At 36.4% G+C, this 26,843-nt stretch overlaps 1 protein-coding gene across 2 annotated transcripts in view; it reads right to left on the bottom strand.

Moving 5' to 3' along the window:
* The window catches only part of COL19A1 (collagen type XIX alpha 1 chain), a 313,696-nt gene that overhangs the window by 82,022 nt on the left and 204,831 nt on the right, over positions 1-26,843 (bottom strand). For both annotated transcript variants that reach the window (XM_081044396.1, XM_081044397.1), the window contains exons 16-17: positions 20,445-20,498; positions 398-448 (exon numbers count right to left, since the gene is read on the bottom strand). In XM_081044396.1, coding sequence (XP_080900522.1) covers positions 398-448; positions 20,445-20,498 — 105 coding nt within the window. The remainder of the gene's footprint in view (positions 1-397; positions 449-20,444; positions 20,499-26,843) is intronic.

Raw genomic sequence — 26,843 nt, forward strand, 5'->3', positions numbered from 1 at the left:
ATTTGCTTGAAATTTTAGTGTAGCACCTATTGATTTTTATATGAAATCTATTACCTATTGTGCTACCCAGAGCTTCAAAGTAGAAAATCATCTCTTTCTGCCCACAGAGAAACTAGATACATGACATTATCAGTGCTGAAACATGACTTTTGCATTAATTTTTTGCACAAAGTTTTGAAAACTTTGAAGTAAATTTTTTTTAAATAAAGATAATGTCTTAGTTTTGAAAAACGATAGTGAGCAAAATACTTTTTTGAAACATTTCAGCATGGAAAGATGTTAAGAGCACATGATCATGTTTCAAAGTCTGAGCAGTTAGGAATTAATAAGTTCTTTTTTCAAAAATATGATGACACAATATTTCTATGTATATAGCATGTGAAAAAAGAAGCCATACCTTATAATATTCACCAAGAGTCTGTTGCATTCCTTGTGTTCCAGGAGGTCCCTGTATTATAAACAAATCAAAGATAATACCTAAACATTTACCAATAAAATGTGAATTTAAATAACATATTTAAGAACTCTTACAGACAAGAAAAAGGGAGAGTCTGTTTAGTCAAATATTCCAATTAATAGAGAATTACAGGAGCATTTATTAACTCATCGGTTTCCTAAAGGTATTTCTAGGTTAAAGCCAAGGGAATCCAAAGAGGTCCTAAATGGGAACATGTAACATTTTACCACACCAGCCATCAGCATATTTTTTTATTAAGAGGAATTGTACCTATAAAACTCCTCCAGGGAAGAAGTTGTAGCTTCAGTTTATTTTTGACACTTCTCATATGGCTTTGATCAATGTACTATAGAAATGTGTAGTCACATGTTATTACCTTAGAAAATATGGGAAAAATATGTTTTCTATTGCTTTACTTTTTTGAATTAGTTTGGAGAAGATGGGCTGCATCTGGACTTTCAAGCCAGAAAAAGATGTCTGCTCTAAAACCTCAGGCTTAAGACATTTAAATACTCGTAGTTGTCAGTTAACATGGAAATATTTGCTAAAGTGAGCTTTAGAGGGATAGAAAAGATGTAAGGGCATTTGTCCCTAAAAATTCCAGGAAGAGTTTTCTGAGTTTTTTAAGGATTACATTTTGGGGAGAGGGCCATAACACAATACAATGCTTAACATGATTTTAAATTAAGTAGTTCAAGCCAAGAGAGAGTCAGCTATCTCAGAAAAGAGACGGCATATTTCATCTAGACCTCAAAAGCTCCTAGAAGGAGAGAAAGTATTACAGAGGCAAAGTTCTAAACATTTTCCCTTAGAGATGATATATAGAAAGATTACGATTGAGCAAATCAAACATTACTTGTATACAAAGATAATTTTTTTAATAAAGGTAATGAAAGCTTTGAAAAATGAAGAAAAATTTTAAGGAACCATTGCTAGCTGCACTCACTGACTGACATAAGGAACACTTTAGGTATATTGAAAAAAATGAATGACGTTTAACATTTATGACTGGTATTCCTTATGAACAGTTTGTGACTAAAGATTTCTTCTAATATGGAACCTTTGCATTGTGCTGCTAAATATAGAGGACACAAAGATGTAATGATGGATGTCTGGAAGCAGGTTGGTATAACTCTTAAGAAAATAATAGGCCTCATGAGTAATGGAGCCGCCTGTGATTGGAAAGACAAATGATGCTGTTACCTTGCTGAAATAAAAACAGAGCTAATGTCAGAAAAGAACTCTCATGGCATTATATATTTTTTATGTTCTTTTTCTACCAGCCAGCTTTGTGTAAAGTATTCTAGGTCAGTTAGATGAAGTAATAAGGAAAGCAATCATCGAGTTGGAGGTTGTTGCACAAAGTTTCCAGCCAAGAAGATGCAAGTTGAAAACTCATTATCGAAACTTAGGAGACATGAGATTTCACACACATTGATCCTTTTGCAACTATATGACAAGGCCAGGAATTTTAGATACTACATGTAGTATCATTAACAGGTACTTAGTTATATATTCATAGTAGGTATTCCTTGAATGGTGAATGTGTGTTAATAATAAGGCCAATTAGATCAAAGAATAATGATGTGGGGTTAAATTTAACTTCAGGCACATTCATTCTAGTTAAAATGAGAGTATTGATAATTAAGGCTCCCAAATATAGCCCACAATTAATAATACAGTCTCTCAAACAGGGCAGAAGACTCAATCAAATAATAAATACCAGGGGTGCCAAAAAATGTATACAAGAGAACACTTTGGTCAACATTGCTCAAGCAGTAGTTCACCGTAATCAGAAGTGTCTGGATGCTTATGGTAACCACCTTGAGCACCTCTTGTAACTGAAGTCAAATGTGACTTGTATTAATCTTTTGTTATTGTATATATTGAGCATTACAATTTTAATATAGTTTTCCTTTCTTAAAATGTGTATACATTTTTTTTGTCACTCTCTGTATTTATATAGTGCTTATTGTGTGCCAGGTATTATACCAGAGTTTTTATATGGATTAATTCATTTAATCCCCGCAATGACACCATGAGGTATGTACCATCATTATTTCCAGTTCAACACTACAGAAAATGTGGGTTAGAAATTGTTAACTGGCAAAAGGTCACACCACTGTAAGTGAGAGGGCTAATATTTAACGTAGGCAGCCTGGGCCCAAACTCAGTTCTCATCTACTCTACTCTACTATCTCAACCGAAAAGCAGATTCTTAGCCTAAAATATTTTTTGCAATAATTTATTTTTATCATGCTGATCATGCCTTCAAGGATACAGGATAATTACTCTTCCATGTTCTACTCTCCATATTGAAATTGAAAAAAAATAGTAAGAGAACAAAACTTGTACTTAGCACTTCTTATGAGCCAGCACTGTGCTCAGTGCAGGAGGGGAGGAAATAAGTACTTTATTTTTAGATGTAGTCCACCTGGATAGCTGAGAGAGGTCCCACTATCTGTTCCTTACATCTCCCATCTATCTTCATACATTCTCTCATGACATGATAGGGAGATCATGCTGAATATTCCAAAAAATTCCTCTCAATGCACAACTGTGCTCAAAATGCATCCTATCTTTGCAAAGGTTGGGAGAGTAGGTTGTTAAAGGATATAAGAAGTGGGATCCTTCAAACGGGCTCTGGAAGGTAGCAAGAAAAAAGAAGCAGGACAAGAACAGTGTGATAGGGCTGCATGGCACAGAACAGGTGGCAGTATAGATGAGACTAGCAAAAATAATAGGATGGTGCTCATTTTTCAGAAATTGGGTGAGAATTGGGTCAGGCCTTTTACAGACTGGTCATCTGCCTACAATGAATAGGTGATTCTATAAATACAGAATGTGTTCCTCATCCGGAACCTTAATCCTACACACTGGAGGTAGGTAGGAGAGTTCAACGCAAGTCCTGTCTTAAAAAATAATAGCAAGAGCATAGCTCATTGAACAGAGCCACTGCCAACAGAAAAGTTTGAGCAATATTATTCAGATAGTCACAAGATTAACAAACCTATAAAAATTGCTTCCACATTTTCATATGTCCTCTTCGTGCCATAAAATGTCATACCCACAAAGTATTGCTCCAAATGGGGTCAATCTGAAATTTGAGGCTCTACTCCTTAATCGGCTGATGAGCATTTATGATGACATTTTCTACCTTGTTCTTTTAGTCGCCATGACACTCTGGGTACCACAAATTTCAAGTTTAATGTAACAGAGATTTATAGCTAACAGTCTACCCTGCAGGCAAATACTTTATACAAACTGTCCCAGAGGGCTGAAGAAACCGTGTAGCCACTGAAAGAAGATACCAGTATACAGTCCTCGGGCGACCTACCTGTACACTGACCGCAGTCAGTGTAACAATGGCTCACTCATGGGGTTGTTCTGAAACTGTCAGAAACAAACCACCTCAGTGGATGTGCAGATAGCGACCATAGAGAAACACTGTGCACATAAATGTTGACAGCAACTCTGTTTACTGATAGAAAAATAATAACAGATCCTGAGTTTTGGAACTGGTGGCTGTCTTATAGCCACATCTCCCAGAGATATGCTATTTTTCTATTTTCTATTCTGGTACAAAGCATGGTTGGAGAGGATCCAAGGACTCATTTGTTTCCCAGTTTAGCAAGAGCTGTCAGTCTTGTAGACTATCAATCAACTCCGAGGAAGAAGCAGTTAAAGGCTTATGATAAGTGACAGGTCTCCTGGCATGACGCAGTTTTAGTAGATGCTCCAGGGCACTTGAGAGGTCACTTTCTCTGAGGTTTGCAATTATAAGGACTTGTCAAAAAGATGCATAGATGACCCAGGCCAAGTGGAGAAGAGAGGCCAGCTATGGAGGGCACATCAGCCTTGGCTAATGCTCTCAAGAGCTCTACTAGGAAAAGCATTTGAAGGTTTATAGAAAGGAAAAATGTCCCAATATCTTGCTTATGATAGGAACCTCCAACATAGCTCTACAGAAATCATGGCTATCTAATGTCTATCTTTTATGCAGCGTTGCTGCACTCTATTTGTATTGGGTTGGGAGATATGGCACATTTGGATTAATGCGACGAGTCCACAGTTACAGAGCAGTTTTAAAATGCTCATGAGCTCCCAGGAGATACACCTGTTCAGAACTCAACTGTACTCAGGTGTCGTTATCTGAGAGGTCCATTAACCTGGTGTGGGTAGATATCCTGATGTTTCCTACCGCAAAGAACCATATCTACGGGGAAGAAGTGAATGAAGCTACATTCGGTTTGGGAGTATATATACTCAGCAATCATTTAAGGTTTTTTTTTTTTTTTTTTGGTGCTAAAATCTTGTCAGGTAGAGGTGGAAAATAGAGAAATATCATATCTGCCACTGGCATCATCAGATACATAGTATGAAGACGAGGAGCTGTTTGTATTATCATCCCCTTTGTATATTTCAGTTTGGGCTACAGATTCCCAGACTTCAAAAGATGGGAAGAATTCTCAGTTAAAAACCATACTTTTTCAGTTTTGGTCTTAGCTGCACTGTGATTTTTCAGCCAGTTTGTATAGCACACTTAGCTTAAAGAACTCACCTTTTGCCTTTTTCCTTCTCTGTAAAGTTCTCTGTGCAAGCTCAGGTTTGAATCTTTTGATTCAGCTTTAGCACACCCTAGATATTCTGAATCAAAGTCCCCATGTGCTCCCTCTCTGTGCAAAGTCCACTCCTGTGCTCCCTCTCTGATCCTGCCTCCTGAACTATTTTCCTTTCTCCCTTTTCTCTCAATGCATCCTTTAGTTCTTCATAACTGCTGACTAGCCTTCTTGAGTCTTCTGGTTGCCACTTCTCTCCAGGCACCATAGCTCTTCACTCTCTTATTAGGAAATCCTTTCAGGATTCACAAATACATATTTTCAGGTTATACATAACTGCCTTCGGGCCCTGTGGCTTCCGATGAACCTCAGTAACAACCTTGGAAATCCCCAAAACCTCTGAAGAAGGTTGTACTAATCAACTCTCTTCAAAACATGCTAAAAAAAACAGCTTTTCTATAAGAATGAATAGAAAGTTTGTTACTGTAAAGTCATTTGAGCTAATGTTTAAGAAACATTTCCAATTTTCTAACAGCTAGTTAAAAAAGACAGAGATCAGTAATATTTGCCCCTTGAAATTAAAAAAAAAAATACATCATTAGGAAGCCTAAATTCATTCATAGAAATGGTAAGATGAAGTATCTTTCAATATACAGCAATCTTAGAAAAGCTAATGCTATAATAAGTTTTTCTCTTACATATTTCCATCTACAACATTATATATTACTTGGTAAATCACATTTACACTGATTGTATTGGCTTATATACATGTCTGTTTGCCCAACTGGAATAAAACTTCCTTGAAGGCAAGGAGTTTCAATCTTTTTTATCCTGTCAGAAAACAGGTCGGGGTACATAGTAGCTCTCCTTTTCTCCTAAATGTTTGCTGAATTCAGTAGAACCATTACTTTTACAAGAAAAATTTTGAGGGGAAAGCCAATTTCTTGCTTGTTGGTTTTGGTTTCAGTTAGAAATGGCAGCAAACAGAGAAGATGTCTTGTGGCTTCTAAACTCACAGATGACAGAGCCAACAGATTCAGATTAATCTAAGAATCTGGCTAAATAATTGAAAACAAAGCTGCAGTGAGCTCCCCTTAAGTAGAAAAGAGCTTATGAAAGGATTTTTGACCAGAATTACAACTTAGAATGTTGTAGTCTAAATCTGAGAGAAAAATCAATAATACTCTTTAGATAAAAAATATTTGGGAAATCCATTTCTTTTTCTTTAAAACACGGATCCTTTTATTTATCCTAAATATTTGCTCAAAATGAAAATCCCAGTGTCTCTTGGGATTTAACTATGTGAGTTAAACAGTTGTATTTTCATAATGGATTATTTTTCTGAGAATGCTTCTGCTACATTTTTTTAGTGATCAAGGAGATGCCAACACTCCCTACCCCCACCCCCTAAAACTGCTGGAAATGCTCAAACTGCAAAATATGATTTCTGAAGCCAGGAGAAGTTTCATTAATGTTTATATTTATATTTCTACACAGACACCTCAAGCTCTCCTTTTTGGGATTACAATGGGAATGTGGGCCAGATAGTATATATTAAGTGAAATTTAAGCTCTTGTTTCTCAAAGTATCTTACCCACTCTCTGGTACATGCCTAAAACTCCATAAAGGAAGGTAGATTTATTTGGCATTGGGCTTTCTAACCAGTTCAAATTCAAATGTGCCTAGGAGATGTAATACTAATGCTTCATAGTTGTACAGCTCAGGATGATTTTAAAAGTGTTTTCACTTACACGGGGGTGCCAAAAAAATGGATACAAGTGGACACTGGTCAGTATTGCTCAAGCAGTCATTTGCTGTAATCAGAAGTGTCTGGATGCTGATGGTAACCACTTTGAGCACCTCTTGTAACTGTAACAGTCAAACATGACTTGTATTCATCTTTTGTTATCGGTACATATTGAGTATTACAATTTTAATAGTTTTTCCTTTCTTAAAATGTGTATACATTTTTTTTGGCACCCTCTGTATTTTCTTGAATGGTGATGTGATTGCAAAACACATTATCTTATTTGATTTTCATAATAATTAAGTGAGTTAGGTATTATTATATTCTTCCTCTGATGCTGAAAAACTGAGACATTCTCCCCAAATCACACAATAAACAAACGGTATAACCCAGTTTAAGAGCTGTTCAAGTCCAGTATATTCTTATGAATTATTTTTTAGATATTTCCTGAGAGCAAGTTGGATGGGACAGAAAAGGAGAAGGGTAAAGCAGTGGTACTGGGGCATAGGGACAGGAGAAGATAGCATCGAGGGAGGAAAGGGGTTCAGAAAAAGGAGGATGAAGAACCTGAAGACTGCTTCTTTGCCTATATCACTGACAGACCCAGGACTCGGACTTTCTGTAATGAGGGTCTGAGAAATAGAGCTACTTCTTTTGAATCAGCATGGAGGTTAACTTTGATTGTAAGAGGTGGCAACTCAAATAGAAATAAGCTCAGGGAAAATTCAGGTTCTAAGCTAATCAGAAAGGCATGTTTCATTCATTTGGCCCATTCATAAAGACACATCCTGAAATTGGAAGTGCCCTCATCCTTAAATAGATGTTTTCAAGTGGTTTTGTTCGCATTGAAAATTGAATTTAGGAAGTTTTCCTGGATAATAAATATGTCAATACATACATTTAGGCCAACATTCTTAGATGGATGAAGTTTCACTACAAAAACTTGATCAGAAAAAAATAGAAAGGAGGGGAGCAAAGCAGATAGAAGAAAAAATTACATGAGGATGATAAGAATAGAACTGGGAAAAGTATCAACACTTATACTTTAGAGATGGTAGGCCCTGGACTAAGTCTGGGGAAAGTAGGACAAAAACAATGAGCAGGTGACAGAGAATGATAAAATAGTATAACGATAATAATAATAGTAAATAACAATAGTTACCCTTTGAAAGTAATAATTGTGTGGCAGTTACATATTATTGCATCCAATGGGGTAGGCATTATCCTTATTTTACACATAACAAAAGGTTAATCATCTTATCCAATGTCATATAACTAGTAGACAAAAGCTAGGTTTCAACCCAAGTCAGCCTGATCCCATAGCTTTGATCTTTTAACTCTTTCCTTTATCTGCTTCACAGTGAGTGGGGTGCCATATAGGAAAATAAAATATCAATCATTTTAAAGCTGTTGTTAAAAATCTAGCAGGACATTCACACTAAGAGTTAACAGAATCCCTTAATGAGATACAGAATCAATAAGGGTCAAGCAAACAGAGCACTGGGACATGGTATAGATACACATTTTCAAAGATTTAGATGACAAGAAGAGATCAAGAGAAAGTGACCAGCATGGGAGGAAGGTAAGGATAAGAGAGAAGAACCACATGCAGAACCACAGAACCATTAAAATCATGGAGGACTTCAATTAGAGAGACATATGGAGACAGACTTCTGAGAGGCGAAAGGAAAGAGGATGGTAATCTGAATTACATCTTAATTAACTTTTGAAGTTCAAATAACACCAAATGAGGGGTAAAGAGTCATAGTATTTATGAGATGATAGGAGAAATAAAAATAGTCATGGTTGGTAGAAAAAAAAAAGACTAGTTAACCAAGAAAGTAATATTGCTTGGGGATGATTTGATAGGCTGTAATTCCTGTAAGCATGGAATTGCAGTGAAAAACAGTTGTGGGAAAGTTGTCACACTTAGTGGAGAAAATGAAATACCCTTCAGATAAGACCCCAGTAGAGCTATTATGTTTGTTGTGGAGGAGAAATTTGTGTACAAGCATTCTGGGAATCTGAAGGCTACAACAATCTGAAGGATACAGCCCTAGTGAAGAACATCTTTTGGGGACGTCCTTTAAAAAAGTCATAGCAGTTTTGTTAGAAGCCAGCAGCCACACGCTCATTCTTGGTTAACCTCTGGAAATTCTTAGCAGTACTGTGATCCATGATCTTCTCTTGTCTCAGCCAGTTTTCCCCTGACAGTGGCACATACCTGCACCATACTTTGAACGATCGATAGCTCCTAAGCGTCTCAGTCTAAGCTATTGCCAGCATCGTTGGTTCAGAAGTTCAGAAGCAGTGCGATTAACAGGTGAGGAATTGCAGCAAAGGCAGTTTCTGAATCTTGAATGAGAATTTTTCACATCTGCCACTTTGGACATTTTTCAAACTATTCCCCTGCGTATTCCAGGAAGTGCTCACTTGAGCTGGGCTTGTCTCTTCAGGCCTGCATACTGAGCTGTGTAATTGAGGGAACTCAAGCATAGGCAGTTTCTGGTTGTATGAATAAGCAAAATACTCAATATGTGACCTGATTGTTTTCCAAAATTGCACAGTCTCTGCTTTTACTTGTCATTTTGGAACAGGAGTGGGAGGATGAGACTGTGAGAGTGAATGCGTTCAATGGGTATAATTAACCCATTTCATAAAAGCAGATTTTCTACATTATGCTATGAAACTCATAAATGTTTAACATTTTATGTTCCGGGGCAAAGGGGCATATATAGTTTTAAGGTGCTGATTTTCCCTGATCTCATGAAACAAACCAATTGAATTTGTATAAAGCCACTGCTTTTTGACTGATTTCCATGGCGTGATGGTTAGGAAAAAAAAAAAAAAAGATTCCTCCCCTAATGCTGCCATTATGCGTACCCATCCATTAAACGTTTCATACTCATCTCTCCCCAGTATGTCCTGCAAAAGGAAATAAATGATTTGTCAGCTTCCTGAAACATAAGCAGCAGCAGGAATTTGGAGAGTGCCTTGCCCACCCACAGAAGCAATAGCATTGACCCAGCACAGGTGATAAAAGCCACAGGGGCATGAAAACTAGTAAGGATGGAGACGTGTGAAACACATTATCTGGATCCAGTGGTGTCCCCCAAAACTCACCACTACTTGAGGAACAGCTGTGCCCCCACCCCTTTGTCCGACCTCAGGAATCTCTCAAAATGCTCCCCAAAGCACGAGAGAAGTTTGCTTCCACAGCCTGCGTCTATCAATACGTTGAGTTTCCATTTACTATAAATAAGTGTTGGTAGAATGACAATGCTTCCTGTGCAGGGAAAATACAATTACCAAGGCAAACTGCTGGGACTTAAGATGTCCAGGCTGGTGGCCCTGTCTTATCCACTGTCAAATTACACAGAGGCCAACAGCATGTGCAAAAATTGAACAGTTGGGGACATTCTGAAAAACTCTGGAGAAAAGCAAAATGAACAATCTGAAAATTTTATTTTGGGGTAGTTATTGTTTCTGCTTCTAACTCGAATGTGTGATATCAAGGTTTCTCACTGATCTATCTATCAGTAGTACTACAGATAAATCTGCAAGTGAGAATTGTTGGCTCAAGTGAACCCCATGGTTATAGGGGGTGCACTCAGAAGTTCTAGAAAAATGTACCTCATTATACCATTTTTAAAACACCTATGCCTTATCCATAAAAGATTTCCTGCAAAGGAGAAGATACTGACACTCTAGGCCAGTGAAAAAGTAATTAGTGCTATTCAGCTTTGCTGATCCCAAAAGATGGTTTTTCTATGTCTTAAAATAAATTTAGAATATATCAAGCATCATTTGAAAAGCATAGAAAATTATACAATTAATATCTATGAATCCTAACTATCTGCCATATTTGCTTCAGATCTCTTTACTTTTTAATGAAAATACAGAGACAACTAGAGCCCCGTCAAGTCTTATTTTCTACCATATTATCTTCCATGTTTCAGATGCCCTAGATATTGCTGAAAACTTGTTGCTTCTCTAGTCACATAATTTCTTTCAATATTTTCTCTGATCAAAATAGCTTCCTACTAGGCAGTAGTTGTGCAGAGAAAACTGACTGCATGGATTTAGCTAAGCCCCTTACTTTCCAAGGCTCAGAGTTTTCTTATTGTTAAAATGGAGGGCAATCTTTTCTTGCCCAACTCACAGAGTTATACAGCGGTAAAATTAAATACTGTATGGAGAATTATATACTTTTGGAAATTATATCATCAAATACAAAGTATAAGATTATTTAGGAAATGAGTCTCCCTTTTTGAATATCTTCTCAAAGGCCAATTAGATTTATTGAAACCTTACCCACCACAAAGAAATTATGCTTAATCCACGTACAGTCCCAACTAATGACAAGTTTGGATGTCCCATCATCACTATACATAATGCCTGTCAGTTCAGATGTCTTTCTTAGTAGTTGGTTTCAATAACGTAATAGAAGATGAAAGATGAAATCCTTTCCTCCATTGTGTACTTATAATTAGTAAAACACTCAGGAAGTCAGAAGGTGGCTACTAATGTCTCACTGCTGCTGTCCGTAGAGAGAGAAAAAGAGAAGTAATTAGGGACTCGAACCCAAGTGCTAGTTTTCAAATTCTCAAACTGATATCCCCAGCTGCCTCACTTGCATGTCTACATATTCTGTGACAACACAAGGTGACACTGGAACTTTAGAAATGTTGGCAACAGCTGTTTAGTCTGGGACCGTGTCCCTAATGGGGGACAAGTAGCAATAAAATGATTAACTGGCCATGTCTCCATTCTATAGGTCTTACGTGCCTTTATTTTTAAATCTGAGGAAGTCATCTTATTTTTATTAAGAAATGAAATTGTTATTCCCATTGGCTCCAATGGTCAGGTTCATTTTCTCTGAAGATATTCTCATTACACTACATGGCCTTTAGTTATTTAATAGACCCAAGAGACTAAGATTCTTTACTGAAAGGAAAACTGAGAAATAAGACAAAACCCTGTTCAGTTCAAGGCTTCTAGAAGGGATGTTAAGAATGTGAATTAGTTTCCCACTGAGACATCATGAGCCTCAAAATGTATATAGTCACATACAGGTGTTTTTAACAAGAAATCAAATGCTTAATCAGATTTTTTTTTTGTCATCCACTCTATTCAGCAGTCCAAAATGTGTGTGGGGTACTCACTTGTTTTAGAGGTGGGCCCTGCTTTATGCTGAAAACAATAACTTTGCATGTTGAGTTGCCAGTGCGTAGTAAATAAAGTTGGAAATGGAAGACATACAATTTGGGGATAGTGATGGATAATGAGGTACAGGTGCAGTAAAGCATTAGTTTTATGGTATTTTGAGGGCATATTTGTACATATTTATTGCAATGACTGTTCGTCTGACCCAACCCATAGCTTAAGATAGGAAGTGGCAGGTCTGGCTGTGGAGAAAAGACCAGACTGACTCATATGTGATTAGAGTCTCCATCTTGAATGAATAATGTGATATCCACTGGATTCAGGCAAGATTGGAATTAAATGGGTTACCATCAAAATTTTCTCAGTTTTCTTGTTTTCTCTCAGCAAACAAGTCTATTTCCTGTCTATGTAAAGACTAAAAACGATGTGTTAAAAATGATGTTACCTTTAGAATTGTTGGTAGGAATAACAATTTCATCGCCTCAAAATAAAAACCAAACCATCTCAGATAAAAGCATATATACTAAGATTTATGAAAGGGAGATGTGTCCAGCTAATTATTTTCCTTGCCACTCATTACCATCCCCTTAACCCTTCTCCCCTACCCCTGCTTTTGCTCTCATAAGGCCCTACATGATAAAGACCACTGACCTCCCAAACCTTTTCTGGTAATATTCTTCTCCTAGCTCCTTTATGTTTATTGCATATACCCAGGTCTTTCCCACCTCAGGTCCTTTGCATGTCCTAATTTTTCTAGTTGGGAAGTTCTTGATCTGGCTCTCACATGGCTAGCTCCTCAAGTAACACCATCTAGATACTCAGAGATGCCATCTGGACCATTTTATCTAGAGTGACAACTCATCTTTCCAAATCACTCTCACATTACCCAGTTTATTTCCCCATAGTATCTCATACTAAATTGAAATTGGTTTTTTCTACCTATTGTTTATTAACCATTGCTCCTGCTCCCACACAATAGTATAAATTACTGAAGGTAAGGGCCTTGTCTGTAGCTTGTTTGTTGCTATGTTTTTTTAAACCACCACATACTCAATATTTATAGTAGTGATTAACACATGGTAGATGACCAATAAGTATTTGTTGGATAAATGAACTCAATTTTCCACCTTAAATTTACTCTTTTAACTGTGCTCACTGTTGTATAACCATAACCTTCAGGACTGTGCAATGACTCATTTAAATTCTACACCGAAGTTAAAACTAAAATAGAAATAACAAGGTTGTATATGTTTTAAATCATATTGTTGTTTCAGACAAGAAACATAAATTCCATCAGAGTCAGCTTCCACAAAATTAGTGCTGTGGAGGTTTATCAGCCTTTTACAATAGATGGGCATTTTAGAGATCCATGAGATAAGGGTTTTCACTTCAAGAGAACATCAAGTTGACATGGAAAATGACTGTTGATGAAACAGCATTTGTGTTTAAGTACAGGATAAGCAGAAAATGCAGCAGGATCCTAAAAATGAATTTGGAATATCATGTAGATTTATAATTAAACCCCAAACACTGAAAAATTTCCATACCTTGGATATCCTCTAAAGGGCTGTGAAGTGTCATTTTTGCTTAGAGCTTTTCCAGTGAAAACAGTAGAGGGAGCTGCTGCGCCATGTTACAAATTTCTTAAATTTCTGTTTTCAACATAAATTGCTATGCACTGAAATGTGACACATTTGAGCTCACTGCTCAATTCTCATACTGCAATAATGAAACAATGCACAAAAACAATACCAGAAAAAGAGAAAGGAAATCAAGAGCCCTGTCTGTTACAGAAAGAAATAATAACACACTTTAAAATTAATATGGTTTTTAATAAACACAGTGATGATAAATGAGAAGTAAAGTTAATGTCAAATGGGTGGGCTAATATGTACTTCCTTTTATGGTTCATTAGTTAAATTCTCCTGCCTTCCCTCTTGTTCTGCCTCATTTTCAGCTGCTTTTCTCTCTTTCCTAAAGCAACTAAAACCCAGAATATTTTGAAATAAACTAAGGCATTTCGAGTCTTGAGACTTTCCAAATCTCATTATCACAACATAAGGCAACTATTTTCTGTTGCTTATGCTACTCAGATAACTGGAGAGCTTTAAAGAGAAAGAGTGTGAGGGGAAGCAGTTGGGACTCAGAGAACATCACAACTAATAGACTGGAACAGCTCAGATTATGGATGAATAAAATCCACAGCATGGAAGAGGCTGTAAATCAGAGGAGAAAGAAAGATCACTGACTACTTAAACTCAGTTGTTATTATTTCCTCATTGGAACTTTTATATATCTTCTCATGATTAGATTTACACATATAGAATAAGTATTCCATATGTAGAGCATGCAGTCTTTCATTTGAGCAATTCATTCAAATTTTTGTTAACTGCATTTTGAGAAATTTATAAAGAGAAAAAAATGTGTTGGTTCAATTACTGATTCGAGACAATCTCTTCCGTCTACAATATTGTACGACTGAATGGATGTTCAGAAAGGTAGTAATGGATTTAAGTATATTTAGTTAGAAATGTACATTTACAAGGAAATTCGTTCACCTACATACCATTTGATTTCCCCAGCAACTGTGCAAAGTAGATGCAGCAAGTACTATCATTTCAAATTTACAGAAAAGGAAAGCGAGACATGGAAATGTTAAGTTAATCGTCCAAGGACACAGTCGTAAGGAGAAGGATGAGGTTCCTCTCTGCCTTCTTACACTGGCCCACTGTCCTGAGGCACTGCAGGGCCCTGAATCACCATAGAAAAAGCAAACCATGCCCTGGGGCTGATCTTTAAGTAAGGCTAATCTTAGTCATATTGCAAACCAGAAACGTGTCTTTCACACCTGTCATCTAGTAGAATAAAGCTGGGTTTAGGAATCAGTTCCTGACTTTCAATTCTGGCTCTCCCTACTTATACTTTCGTGACCTTGGGCAAGTTACTTGACATTTCTAAGCATCCTTTACCCCATCCTACAATGAAGATAATTTTGACTTTTCACAATAGTTGTGAGAATTGCATAAGCATTGGCAGTAGAGTACCGGAAACAGAGCTGGTGCTATAATAAACTTTCATCCATCCCTCTCTTTTGAACCTGTTTGTTCGGGAGTGAGTGCTATTTCCTTCCCCACAGAGATACTTAATGCTGTCATGCTTCCTCTCTGAAAAACTATTCTCAATCTTAATCTTAGTGTATTGGCAGGTACTATCAATCCCAGACATCTCTATCTACTTAATGGCTTCCCTCCATTGAAGACTATTCATTCAAAACAAGATGGCAGAAGTTATTTGGGGACATTTGGGAGCTTTTTCCTCTGTATAGTAAGATCAGCTCTGCTTGTTAACAGAAAATTGGATGAATATTTTTAAATAATGTTCATCCTAAAGGGTTGTGGCTAACTCTGTTAACCAGTTTAGTTGCTCTTTAATTATAAAGAGCAATTTTATTATATGAACATTTCATGTGTGTAAATTTCAATTAAGTCGTCTACAAAGAGGAAAAATATAAGGAGATGGGGAGCTAAACTGCAGTAATATATATGACTTTAATGAAACACTAATTCATACATACAATTTAATAACAGTTCAATAGATCTACTTTTAATAAATATTTCATATTAGAATTTTTTTTTCCCTAGGAAATGTATGCTGTCAGGGGGAAAGAGGACATCCTTCCACAGATATATACAGGCTAAATGGAAATTTGTGGGAAATTATTCCTTGTAAACAACTTATCTTTTTGGTACAAATGTTCCTTAAGAAAAGTGAGGGAAAACAAATTTGGCTTCAGAACAAAGAATCACAAGTAGAAGGATTGGTTAAAATGTTTTAATTAATTGAGTTGCTTCAGGCCACTGGAGATTTCATTCAGTTCTATTTTTAAAAAATTTCCTTGACACTCCCCTAAATAACAACACTACCTTTGGTTTAGGAAACATCTCTAAAGCCCCCAAAGGAAGAACATTTTCTTGAAGAAAATGAGCCAAGTATGCTGGTTATCAAAGGATCAATGCCTCCTGATAAATTCTAGTATTCTCCTTTGGTTCTTTTCAGACAATTATACTGATCAGAAGAAAAGTTTTTTTTCCCCCTAAACATGCTAAAATTATTTGAGAGTTATTACTCATTATTTGATTACTGTTTGATAAGAGAGATAAAATTAATGTATTTTTATATTTCAAATTGTCATAATAAATTCCAACACGTGTTTTAGGACTCTCACAATGCAAGCCATTCGGGTGAGTCACATCTCCCAATCTCAATCAGAGGTATTTTAGGTCTGACCAACCTTTCCCTCTTTCTCTTATTACCTTCCTTCCTGCTGCAAAGTAGGGCTCATGACACATATGGTACAATGTTGACAAAAACAAATAATAAAAAACATTTTGCTTTAAAATTTTCATACGGGGGAAGTCTCTTAAGGTATATATAAATTGTAAAAAAAAAAAAAAAAAAAAAAAAAAAGGAATACAAATAGCTCCATGGGTAATCACAACAGATTTTTAAAAAATACTCTGCTGATACTTTAAAAATAGTAAGTAGTATGATAGCTGCAATGAATCTTGTTTACTCTTTGACCCGTCCAACTCCATTGTGCCACTAGAGTAACCTATCAGTGAAATCGAGCCATGGGTCTCTCCACTTAGAATTCTTCACAAACTTCATATCACCGCATGACTGGTGGGGCTCGACATGAGTCTTGGCAGAATCCTGCCAGGGCTAGACCTATCAGTGCTGTGTCTCAGAACGGCCAGAGCTGCCCACCTGTCCCAGGTCCCAGAGTTTCAGCACCCCATGCTTTTGTTCAGGCTGTTATATTCTGCCTGCAGTACTTAGCTTGCTCTCTTCTTCCCCTCTATGTACTTCACTGGGCAAACCATCTCAACTCTTTCTTTTTAACAGTTTTATTGAGGGATAATTGATATGCAAAGAACAGTACATACTTAATGTGTATAATCTGAGGAGTTTGGACAAATGTGAACACCCATGATGCCATCAGCACAATCCAGCTGATATATTAACACCTCCCAGGGTTTCCTTATGTCCCTTAGGTTTTTTGTTTGTTTGTCTTTGTGGTAAGGACATCTAACATGAGGTCTACCCTCAACAAATTTTGAAGTGACTATTACATTGTCGTGCAGTTGAATGCTAGAACTATTAACCTTGCATAAATGAAACTTTATATCCATTGAATAACAACTTGCCATTTTTCCCTACCCCCCAGCCCCTGGCAACTACTATTGTGTTCTTTGCTTCTATGAGTTTGACTATTTTAGAAATCTTATATAAGTGGAATCATGCACACTTTGTATTATTTCACTAAGTATAATGTACTCCAGGTTCATCCATGTTGTCACAACGGGTAGAAATTCCTTCTTTTTCTAAGGCTCAACCTTTGTGCTTCAATTGTCAACTCCTGAAGAAAACCACCCCAAACAATATCTTCTCTAAATTATCTTCCTCTGGTCACATTTCTGTGAACTATACTTGTATCTCTGGAGGGCAAGGACAATATCTTCTTCATTTTTGCAAGCTTAGCTCCTAACAGTGTTCGGCACATAGTAGGCCTTAAATAAGTGTTTGTGAAACTGTCAAACAATGTGAATTAGGAACAGTTTGATTGTTTTTAGGAGTTCATTTTCTTAAAATATTAATCATCTTGAAAGGACTGATTTCAAAGAACTCTGTTCATGTCTAACATTTTGGAAACAACAGTCCTCTTGCTAAAAAGTACATTATGTTTGGAAAAATTCAACATGAAGGTGGCATAGAAAAATGTGGGGAGCCAGTTATTTTACTTTCCTTTTCAATGCTGCCCTTAGCTAATTCCTGTAAGCATGAATAAGTGCTTCATAGGTGTGTTTTATTATTTTTTTACAGCATGCTGTTATGCATGTTATCAATTTAACTGATCATACGAACAACTTCAAAAAAAAAAACCAAAAAAAACTAAAAGCTGATGTAAACTGTATCCCAAGATAATTTTTTAAAAAATACTTGTATTAGAGAAATTTTGGTCAACTAGAGAAGTTACCCTAGAATCAAAAGAATAAAGAGTTTCCATAAGTCATAATTCTTAGATAGAAAATGAGTTGATAGATTAGTCTCATACTTTTTCTTTTCAAATAAAAGCTGACCTATGAATGAAAACCTTTTATTTTTTGCATAGATTTTCCCCCCTTATTTTTGTAGTCTAACAAATTGGTATTTTATTATACTACAAAAGATAATAAACCTGTTTTCTTTTAAATACTGTGTACTCAGGATTTAATGACCACTGTGTATCAGACCCATAGTCGAGATTAACTTCTATATCCAATACTTGAAGTAGAGTAAATATCTCTCTTCCCCTAAAAGTCCCGGCAATAAACTAAAACCTGTGGACTGAATATTATAAATTCTTTCATATACTCACATATTTTTTAATCTTCTAAATTCTCTAGTCAACTCATTTGATCTATAGTTGAGAACTCATTCCAGGATTCGGTGTAATCCTTTTCTTTCCTAGACATTTGGCAAGCTTGTCATATGGCTTTCATCATTCAAATTCCTCCTTTGAGACAACAATTATCCTGTCTTGAAAGCAGCATCATTCGTTTAGAAAACCACATGAGGTCTAATCTTTCCTGTTAGCATTCACCAGCTTTTCTTCTTTGTGGCAGAAGACAATTACTGAAAACCCTACAATGTGTTTTCTGTTTTGCCAGAAAATTTGTAATAAAACTCAACAAAGCTGATTCCTTTAAATATTGAATCCCAGGATGCCCAATTTATGCCTCTTTTCCCCCGATTTGCTTTTATAATTAGTATCAGTTGACACCAGTATATTGGTAATAGAAGAATTCTCTGGCTAAAGTGAATGACATGGAAATCAATGGCAAGACTACAGTCATGTTCATTTTGGCACATGACCACACCCTATTAGAGTCTTAAAATGCTAGTTCTAGAGCCCTGTAGTGGTAGTTTATGGTGGTTCTGGTCTTTAAAAAGTTCCCTTATTTTTCTGGTCTTCATTTTTTCATCTACGAAATATAGTCATTTGTTTACTCATTCATTAAATAATTAATTACCATATGCTACATACCAGACCGGTGCTACGCAATGGTGATAAAAAGAGAGGTTCAAAAAAAATTCACAGTGCAGAGGGCAGACAGATGAGGAAAATAACAGTTACAAAACAATGCACTGTATCTGTAGGAGGTATAATATTATAGGATCATGGAGGATGACACCTGACATACTGAGAGCCCTGGCAAAGGTTATGTAAGTGAACTGATGTCTGAGCCGAGTCATGATGATAGAGGGATGATGATCTAGGCCCTGGGAGAACATTTGCAAAGCATGGCATTTTTTGAAATAGAAAGGAGGATTATACTATAGATTACAAAAGCAGGAAGGGCATAGAGAAGGATAGGCAAAGATAGATGCAGGACAAATTATGAAGGGTTGAGAATGGCATGTAGAAGTTGAGGAATCCTTGAAGGAAAGGGAAGTGATTGCAGAGTTTTAAGCCAAAGAATTACATGGTCAGAATTAGATGGTCAGGCATAATTCAGGAACTATTTGGATATGGAGGATGAGGGAGAGAAAAAAATTCTAGGATTATCATTAGAGTTTAGTTTTGAGCATGATACTTTTGTAGTTTGTAGAACTTTAAGTGAGCAGGCAGTGGGATGTACAAAACTAGAACTCAGGAGGAATGTCTGGGTTTAAATAAAAGACTGAGAATCTTTAGTCCATGCAACTTACAGCTAAGGGACAAGGGGATATTGTTAATGGAAGAGGCCAAAAAGATGGCCCCAGAGGTAAGAGAAAAAAACTCAATGTCACTAAACTAAGACAACAGAGAGTTTCAAGGAGACAGCAGTCACCAGTATAAATTCTGGTATAGCAGGGAAATAAGATGAAGCCTGAGAAGTGCCCAGGGAGTCCCACACCTCAGAGATTACTGGTGACTATAGAGCGTGCAGTATCAGTGGAGTAGCTTGGACAAAAACCTGACTTTAGTGGGTAAAAGAGTCAACAGAACCACAAGAAATGAAATACTTTTTTCTAGGAGTTTGGGGTGAAGGAAACGAGCAGTCACTTGGCCAGCAGATCTTTATAGCTCTCTTTAGCAACAACATTCTAGTAACAAAACAGTTGCATTAAGACAAGTGACCATGCTTCTCCAAATCTCTAACTCACTACCAGCCTGGAAATTAAGAAATTGAGGAGATGGAGTCAGGTGGCTTCAGCACAGGATTCACTTATTTGGAGACTTGGTGTAGGGTGCGCACGCAGGCAGTACCGTTGTTCCTACTGTGCAATGAAGACTCACTGAGGTGTGTGGATAGTTGCCAGCCTCCCTACCTCTTGGTTTATGTGGTGGTGGGAGGTGTGGGGAGTATAACCATTTTAAACAGCAGAAAGATAGAAATTATTATCTACAGAGGAGTAAAAGTACCATTAGATAAACACACAGAAATAAAGAGAGATTCTCCAAAAAAGCAGTCATCCTATTGTTACTCACAGGTGGTCCTGGGGGTCCTGGTTTTCCTGGAGGTCCTGTTTTTCCTCGTCTTCCCTTGAAACCAAAGAGAAATGACAATAAATGATGCAATTCTATTTTATTTTAAGATGAGACAATATTAAATGGCAGTGTTAAAAACAGTAAAATTAACTAAAAGTTAAGAAATAATTCCAAATCCTAATGATCTTTAAACATCTACGAAGTCTAAAAGCTATGGGCCAAATCTTATTGACCAATAAGAGAAAACTAGTACCTGGAATGAAGAAATGTTAACAGTTATTAGCAGTCCTTTAAATGCTGTCTCTCTTGATACTCTTGTAAAGTAATAAAGAATCCAAAAGATGGTCTCAGAGTGGCATTTTATCCGATGAGTCTATGGTTTCTGATGCAATAATACATGTATTTGACATTAAATTGGTATTTCTCAAAGAATGGTCTGAATTCTAATTTTATAGGAGTTACCTGAGGGTGATATTGGATGTTAAAAAATGCATATTCCTGGGCTCCATCCTGGACTTCCTGGCTTAGAATCTCTGGGAAAGGGAGCCAGGAAACCACTTCAAGTAATTCTTATGCTCATTAAAGTTTGAAAAGCACTTCCCTAAACCTATCATAATTATATATGTTGCACATAGCATATTAACTAACTCTTTTCGTTCTTTTGGATGGTTAAGCTCTTTTATAAGTGAACTAAATGTATATGCTCCTTACTTATTAATCTTCATTATTGTAACTTCAGAATAGCCAAGAAGTGGAAGCAATCCAAATGTCCACTAACAGATGAATGAATAAACAAAAATGTGGTAAGAACATACAGTGGAATATTATTCAGCCTTAAAAAGGAAAGAAATGCTGTTAACTCTCCCAAGACCACAACCAGCTAAATTCCAATTGCAAGAGTTAGAAAAATAAGATTGTGCAAAGATCTCTAAGTAACTGTATATATAATATCAATTAAAGAGCAGTAACTTATTATGAATTTATTTTCTTAATTTTTTCCTCTTTCTAATGGAAGTAAGCTTGATATTGAAAGCATTTTGATATGAAAAGCATTTTTGAGCATATTTTCTAAATATAGTCACTATTGCATTGTTACTAATACCTTTATTGTATTACCATATTGGTAGTATATTAATACATATTAAGGCTTGTTGCTACTGAAAAAGTAAAAGTATTAAGTTGAATTTTTAACACTTTTTGGGGAGAATTGTAAGCACAAATTTAGAAAGGCCAACTTCGTACACTAATTTTTTTTGCTCTGAAAGTGTCAGGCAAAGTTGCTTGATCTCTCTTGTTTTCATCTAGACTTCAAGTCGGTTAGGAAGTCGAATGCCAGGTGAATCAGCAGAATAGGCTTGGGGAGGTAAGTACGCATATACTACACTGCGACTGGGTGGAAAATGCTTCCATTGTGGCTGAAGACAAGTTAAGTGCACACTATTGAGAACGTCACATAAAAATAGCAGCTGAGTGAAACAAGTCACACAGAAAAAGTCGAGAACGATATTTCACTGATATGTGGGATATAAAACAGAAAGCAACAAAAGAACAAGACAAACAAATAAAGAAACAAAAACCCATAGACAGACAATAGTTTAGTGGTTACCACAGGGTAAGGGGTGGGGGGTGGTAGAAGAGGGTAAAGAGAGTCAAATATATGGTGATGGAAGGAGAACTGACTCTGCGTGGTGAACACACACTGTGATATATAGATGATGTATTACAGAATTGTACATTTGAAACCTATGTAATTTTGCTATTATTACCCCAATACGTTTTAAATAAACAAATAAATAAATAAAATAGCTGTGGTTTCATAAATAATCCTAGCTAATTTCTACAGAACAGATTTGAAAACATGTTATTAAAAACAGAAATGCAATTAATGGTGTTTTCATGTACTATCTATTTTAGAGATCTGAACCTTGGAGTTCCTTTGGGGAATTGTAAGATTGAAATGAATATAAAATTTAATATTCTGTATACATAAAAATGTTATACACGTGTACACACTTTTCTACTCTTGCAGTTTACACATTCTGGAAATCAATACGTTGGGTCTTCCAGTAAATGAAGTCAATTAGCCCCTGAGGATTAATCAATGTTAAAAAGTTTACTTAGAAAGTAAAAGCTCTGTAATTTAATTCACAAGAGGACAAAGAAACCAAATCAGTGGCATTCAAGTGGACAATTGGTTCTTTTTTTTTTAAGGTTGAGGTAAGTTAAAACTGTAGGATCAACTTTTGTGTGCATTCTCCTTTCTTTAAAGGAGACATGTATATTGATATGGGCAGGAAGAGGGGAAAATGAGGCTGACTATTGATTAACTTTTATCACTGAGTTTATGTTTAAGACAAATCAAGTGTCAGGTATTGTAACTTAACATTGGCATGTCTTAAGGTGAGGAGTGAAAAACATTCACTATTCAGTGTGGTATGGGCAAACATCCACATTCTTTCATGTTGCTGCTAATTTACATGATCATTTAAGTCAGCCTTGCAATTTTCAGAGTGCACTGATGTGTATGCTGAAAAAATGCAGAGGGAATGCTGATGTTGTTTATGTGACCTTGCTAAGAGTGGACACGCAGGTAAAATATTTTTGAGGTTAAATTTTTGGAACATACTGTGTGCAGATAACTTTAGCCAGCCCATAATTTCAGCTTAAATGTGGTTTCTAGTCTTGAGTTTCTAGTAACACCTAAAGCAGATTTGAATACATTTTTTAAAGATGTGTTTTACAAAGTAACACAGTCATCATTTTCTTAGCCATCCCACCCAATATACTATATTAGGAACAGGGTTTACCTTAAATCCTGTCTCAGTGACTTATAGAAGTGTCTAGGACAGGGAAGAGCAGAGGGGTGAATGGATGAGAAACATGGGTGGAAACTCCAGGATATAAGGGAAATATTGGGGGCCACAATTTCTGTTGATGTAATAGTTCAAGCCAACTCTCAGACATCATCCTTTCCTCTGAAGAGCCTTAAGACAACTCCTTTGTCTCTTTCCCCCATTCAAAGCCTCCAGCTACACTGAATACAGTCTCACAGTCGCCTGTTCCTCCAAAAGATCTTCTTTCTTTTCACTTAGAAGCATTAGGGAAAGGCAAAAATCCTACCTAAGCGATAACAGTCGATTTTTGGTAGGGTAAATTTTATTATTTAAGCCAGGATATTTGGGGGAATATTTTATTATTAATAATGATGCCAAGTCAACAGGCATAAACCACAACACTCATCCTAGGGCTGAAATCAGATTCCTCCATTTTTCTCAGGAAAGTGGAATCTGTGAATCTATGTTCTTTTCCTCTCAGGGCTCTGAGGAATTAGATGAGGACTCCTGGGATCAGGGGCTTAGCTGGGGTTGTTGATGGTAGTGCTAGGGAGCACCTTAAGATACTGATGGGAAGGATGGTTACTGCAGATCTGTTTATACTTCTGTCTCCTTTTATTCCAGTCCCTTCATTATAGGGCTCACTCTAGACCCACTGTCGTGTGAGATAAAAAGCAGGGACTTGGGTGTGGGTTGGGATGAAAATCCTGTCAGACAACAGACAAATGTTGAGCTGGGACTGGCCTTCCTGGTTAGGATGTCTGTTCCCAGGTTACCATTTGTTCATAAGCAATCCTGATAAATTGGAATCTGGCTGAATCCCCAAGTGGGTGGAGACCTACTCTTCCAGCATTATTACAATTGGGCTAATCTAACATTTTCCTGGAACCTGGAGTGTAAAGCACAAAACACAGATTTACCATGTCAGGGTTGCCTTAGAAACCTCAGCACTCAACATATCAGTTTCTTGTTTGGCAACAATGTAAAGGTTATTAGACAGCAGTTTAGATATTTGTCTAGTGATTTAAGCCCCGTGGTGCTTAAGGCTGATGGAGTATCAGCATCATCGAGAGGCTAGTTAAAACAGATTGCTGTCCTCACTTCCAGAGTTTCTGATTCAGTAGGTCTGGGGTAAGACCTGAGAATTTGCATTTCTAACAAGTTTCCAGGAATGCAGATACTACTGGCCTGAGGCCACTCTTTTGGAACTCTGGCTCTAAGCCTCAAGCTCTTATTTCATATTTAACGTCAGGCAACCCAGAGGAGCCCCTAATATCTGGTAAATCTTGCAGTTCACAACAAAAGAGCTCAATTAGTTTTGTGACTATGTGGAACTTTAAGACTAAAAAGCTCATTGTCAAGTTCAGTAGCACCAGGACTGGAATCCTGACATTTCTCTTATGGAGACTTTAGTGTCAAGATTTCATTCCCGTAAAATTGGTACTTAAACTTTGCAACAGGTTTGTTCAGGATTGAAAAAGGAGATCATATATAAAATTCCTACTACACACACCCATTAGGATGGCTACTTTAAAAAAAAACAAAAACAGAAAATAAGTGTTGGCGAGGATGTGGAAAAATTGGAATGCTTGTGCAGTGTTGGTGAGAGTATAAAAGGTACAAGTGCTATGGCAAACACTTGGCAGGTTCTTAAAAAATTAAAAGTAGAACCACCATACGATTCAGAAATCCCACTTCTGGGTACATAGCCGAAAGAATTGAAAGCAGAGTCTTGAAGAGACATTTGCACACCCATGTTCACAGAAACACTATTCAGAATAGCCAAGAAGTGGAAGCAATCCCAATGTCCATTAACAGATGAATGAATAAACAAAAATGTGGTAAGTACCTATAGTGGAATATTATTCAGCCTTAAAAAGGAAGAAATACTGTTACATGGTACAACATGGATGAACCTTGATGACATTATGTTAATTGAAATAAGTACAGTGAAATAAGTCACTAAAAAACAAATACTGTATGATTCCACTATTGGAGGTAGTTAGTCAAATTTATAGACACAGAAAGTAGAATGGTAGTTAGCAGGGGCTGAAGGTAGGGGGATAAAAGTGAATGTTTAGTGGGTATAGAATTTTAGTTTTACATGATGAAAAGTTCTGGAGATCTGTTTCACAGCCAAGTGACTATAGTTAACACTACTGAACTGTACACTCGAAAATGATTAAGATGGTAAATTTTATGTTGTGCGTTTTTACTATAACTAAAAAAACCAACAACAACACTGCTACCACAATGTCTGATACAGTGGTAATAATAAATGTTAGTTCCTTTTCTCCCTGATCTTCTACTACCTTTTATCCAATTCTCCATTTTTATTTCATCTAAAAATGTTTCATAATAGATCAAGAAAATACTAAATACTTAGAAAATACTAAAATATGTATTGTGCATAAGTTAAAAAAATTATAACAGATTCTTAACTATGCATATGAAATTTTTTCATCTAAAATAACAATCAAGATGCCTATTTAGAATTGTGGTCCCCCAGGTAGATGAGGCTGGTGACATCCTCCATCACGGGGTTGAAAATTCTTGCTACATAAAGGATCTCAGAGGCAGATAACTCCTACTATGGTGAAAGAAAGTGAATATATATTTATATATTTATATATATTTATATATTTTATAAACAATATTTTATATATATTTATAAATATATTTATAAATATATAATATATATATATTTATATAATAAACAATATCAATACAGTTTTACTACATACTAGATAAGCTTCTAGGTCAGTAGTGGCAAATGTTTTCTGTAAAGGGCCAGACAGTAGATATTTTAGGCTTTGTGCCCATATGGTCTCTGTAGGATCTGCAACTATTCAACTGTCTTCCTGCGGTGTAAAAATAACCATGGGCAGTATATAAACGAACGGCATGGCCGAGTTCCGATAAAACTTTATTTGTAGACATTGACATTTTAAAAAAAGAGTAGAAAAGAGAAAAAATAAATTGTGGGTTATTCATACAATGCAAAACTATATAGCAATGAAAATGAGTGGAATATAACTGCCTTCAACAGTAGGGGTGGATCTTGAAAACATAATGCTGACTGACTTATATAAGGAATAAAAACAGGCAAAACTAGCCTAACCTGTTAGAAGTTACAACAGGTTACTGATGTAGAGGGGGGAGTGACCGCAGGAGAGCTGTTTCTTGAACTGTAGACTGGTGACATGGGTGTGTTCAATTTGTGAAAAAGCAAGCTGTATCTTCATGAAACATATATTTTTTCTGAATGTATGCCATAGGCTAATGAACATTTTTTAAAAAAATGAAATGAGGAGATTACCACAATGAAATGATTTTGTTGGAATTATCTACGGACTTTACCCTTCTGCGTTTACTGTGTGCAAGGCCACAGAGACTCCTATTGTCAGGAAGAAGAAAAAAAAAAAAAGAAAGAAAGAAAAACAAGGCTATTTAAATAAATGACATCCACAAATTTTCAGCAGCAAAAATAACCTGATGCTTCCAGGATGGCTTGCAGGATGAGAGCACGTGTATCTTAAATTAGCCACTTGATTTATAAACATTT

The sequence above is a fragment of the Rhinolophus hipposideros genome (assembly GCF_964194185.1).
Source record: "Rhinolophus hipposideros genome assembly, chromosome: 3".
Taxonomy (NCBI): domain Eukaryota; kingdom Metazoa; phylum Chordata; class Mammalia; order Chiroptera; family Rhinolophidae; genus Rhinolophus; species Rhinolophus hipposideros.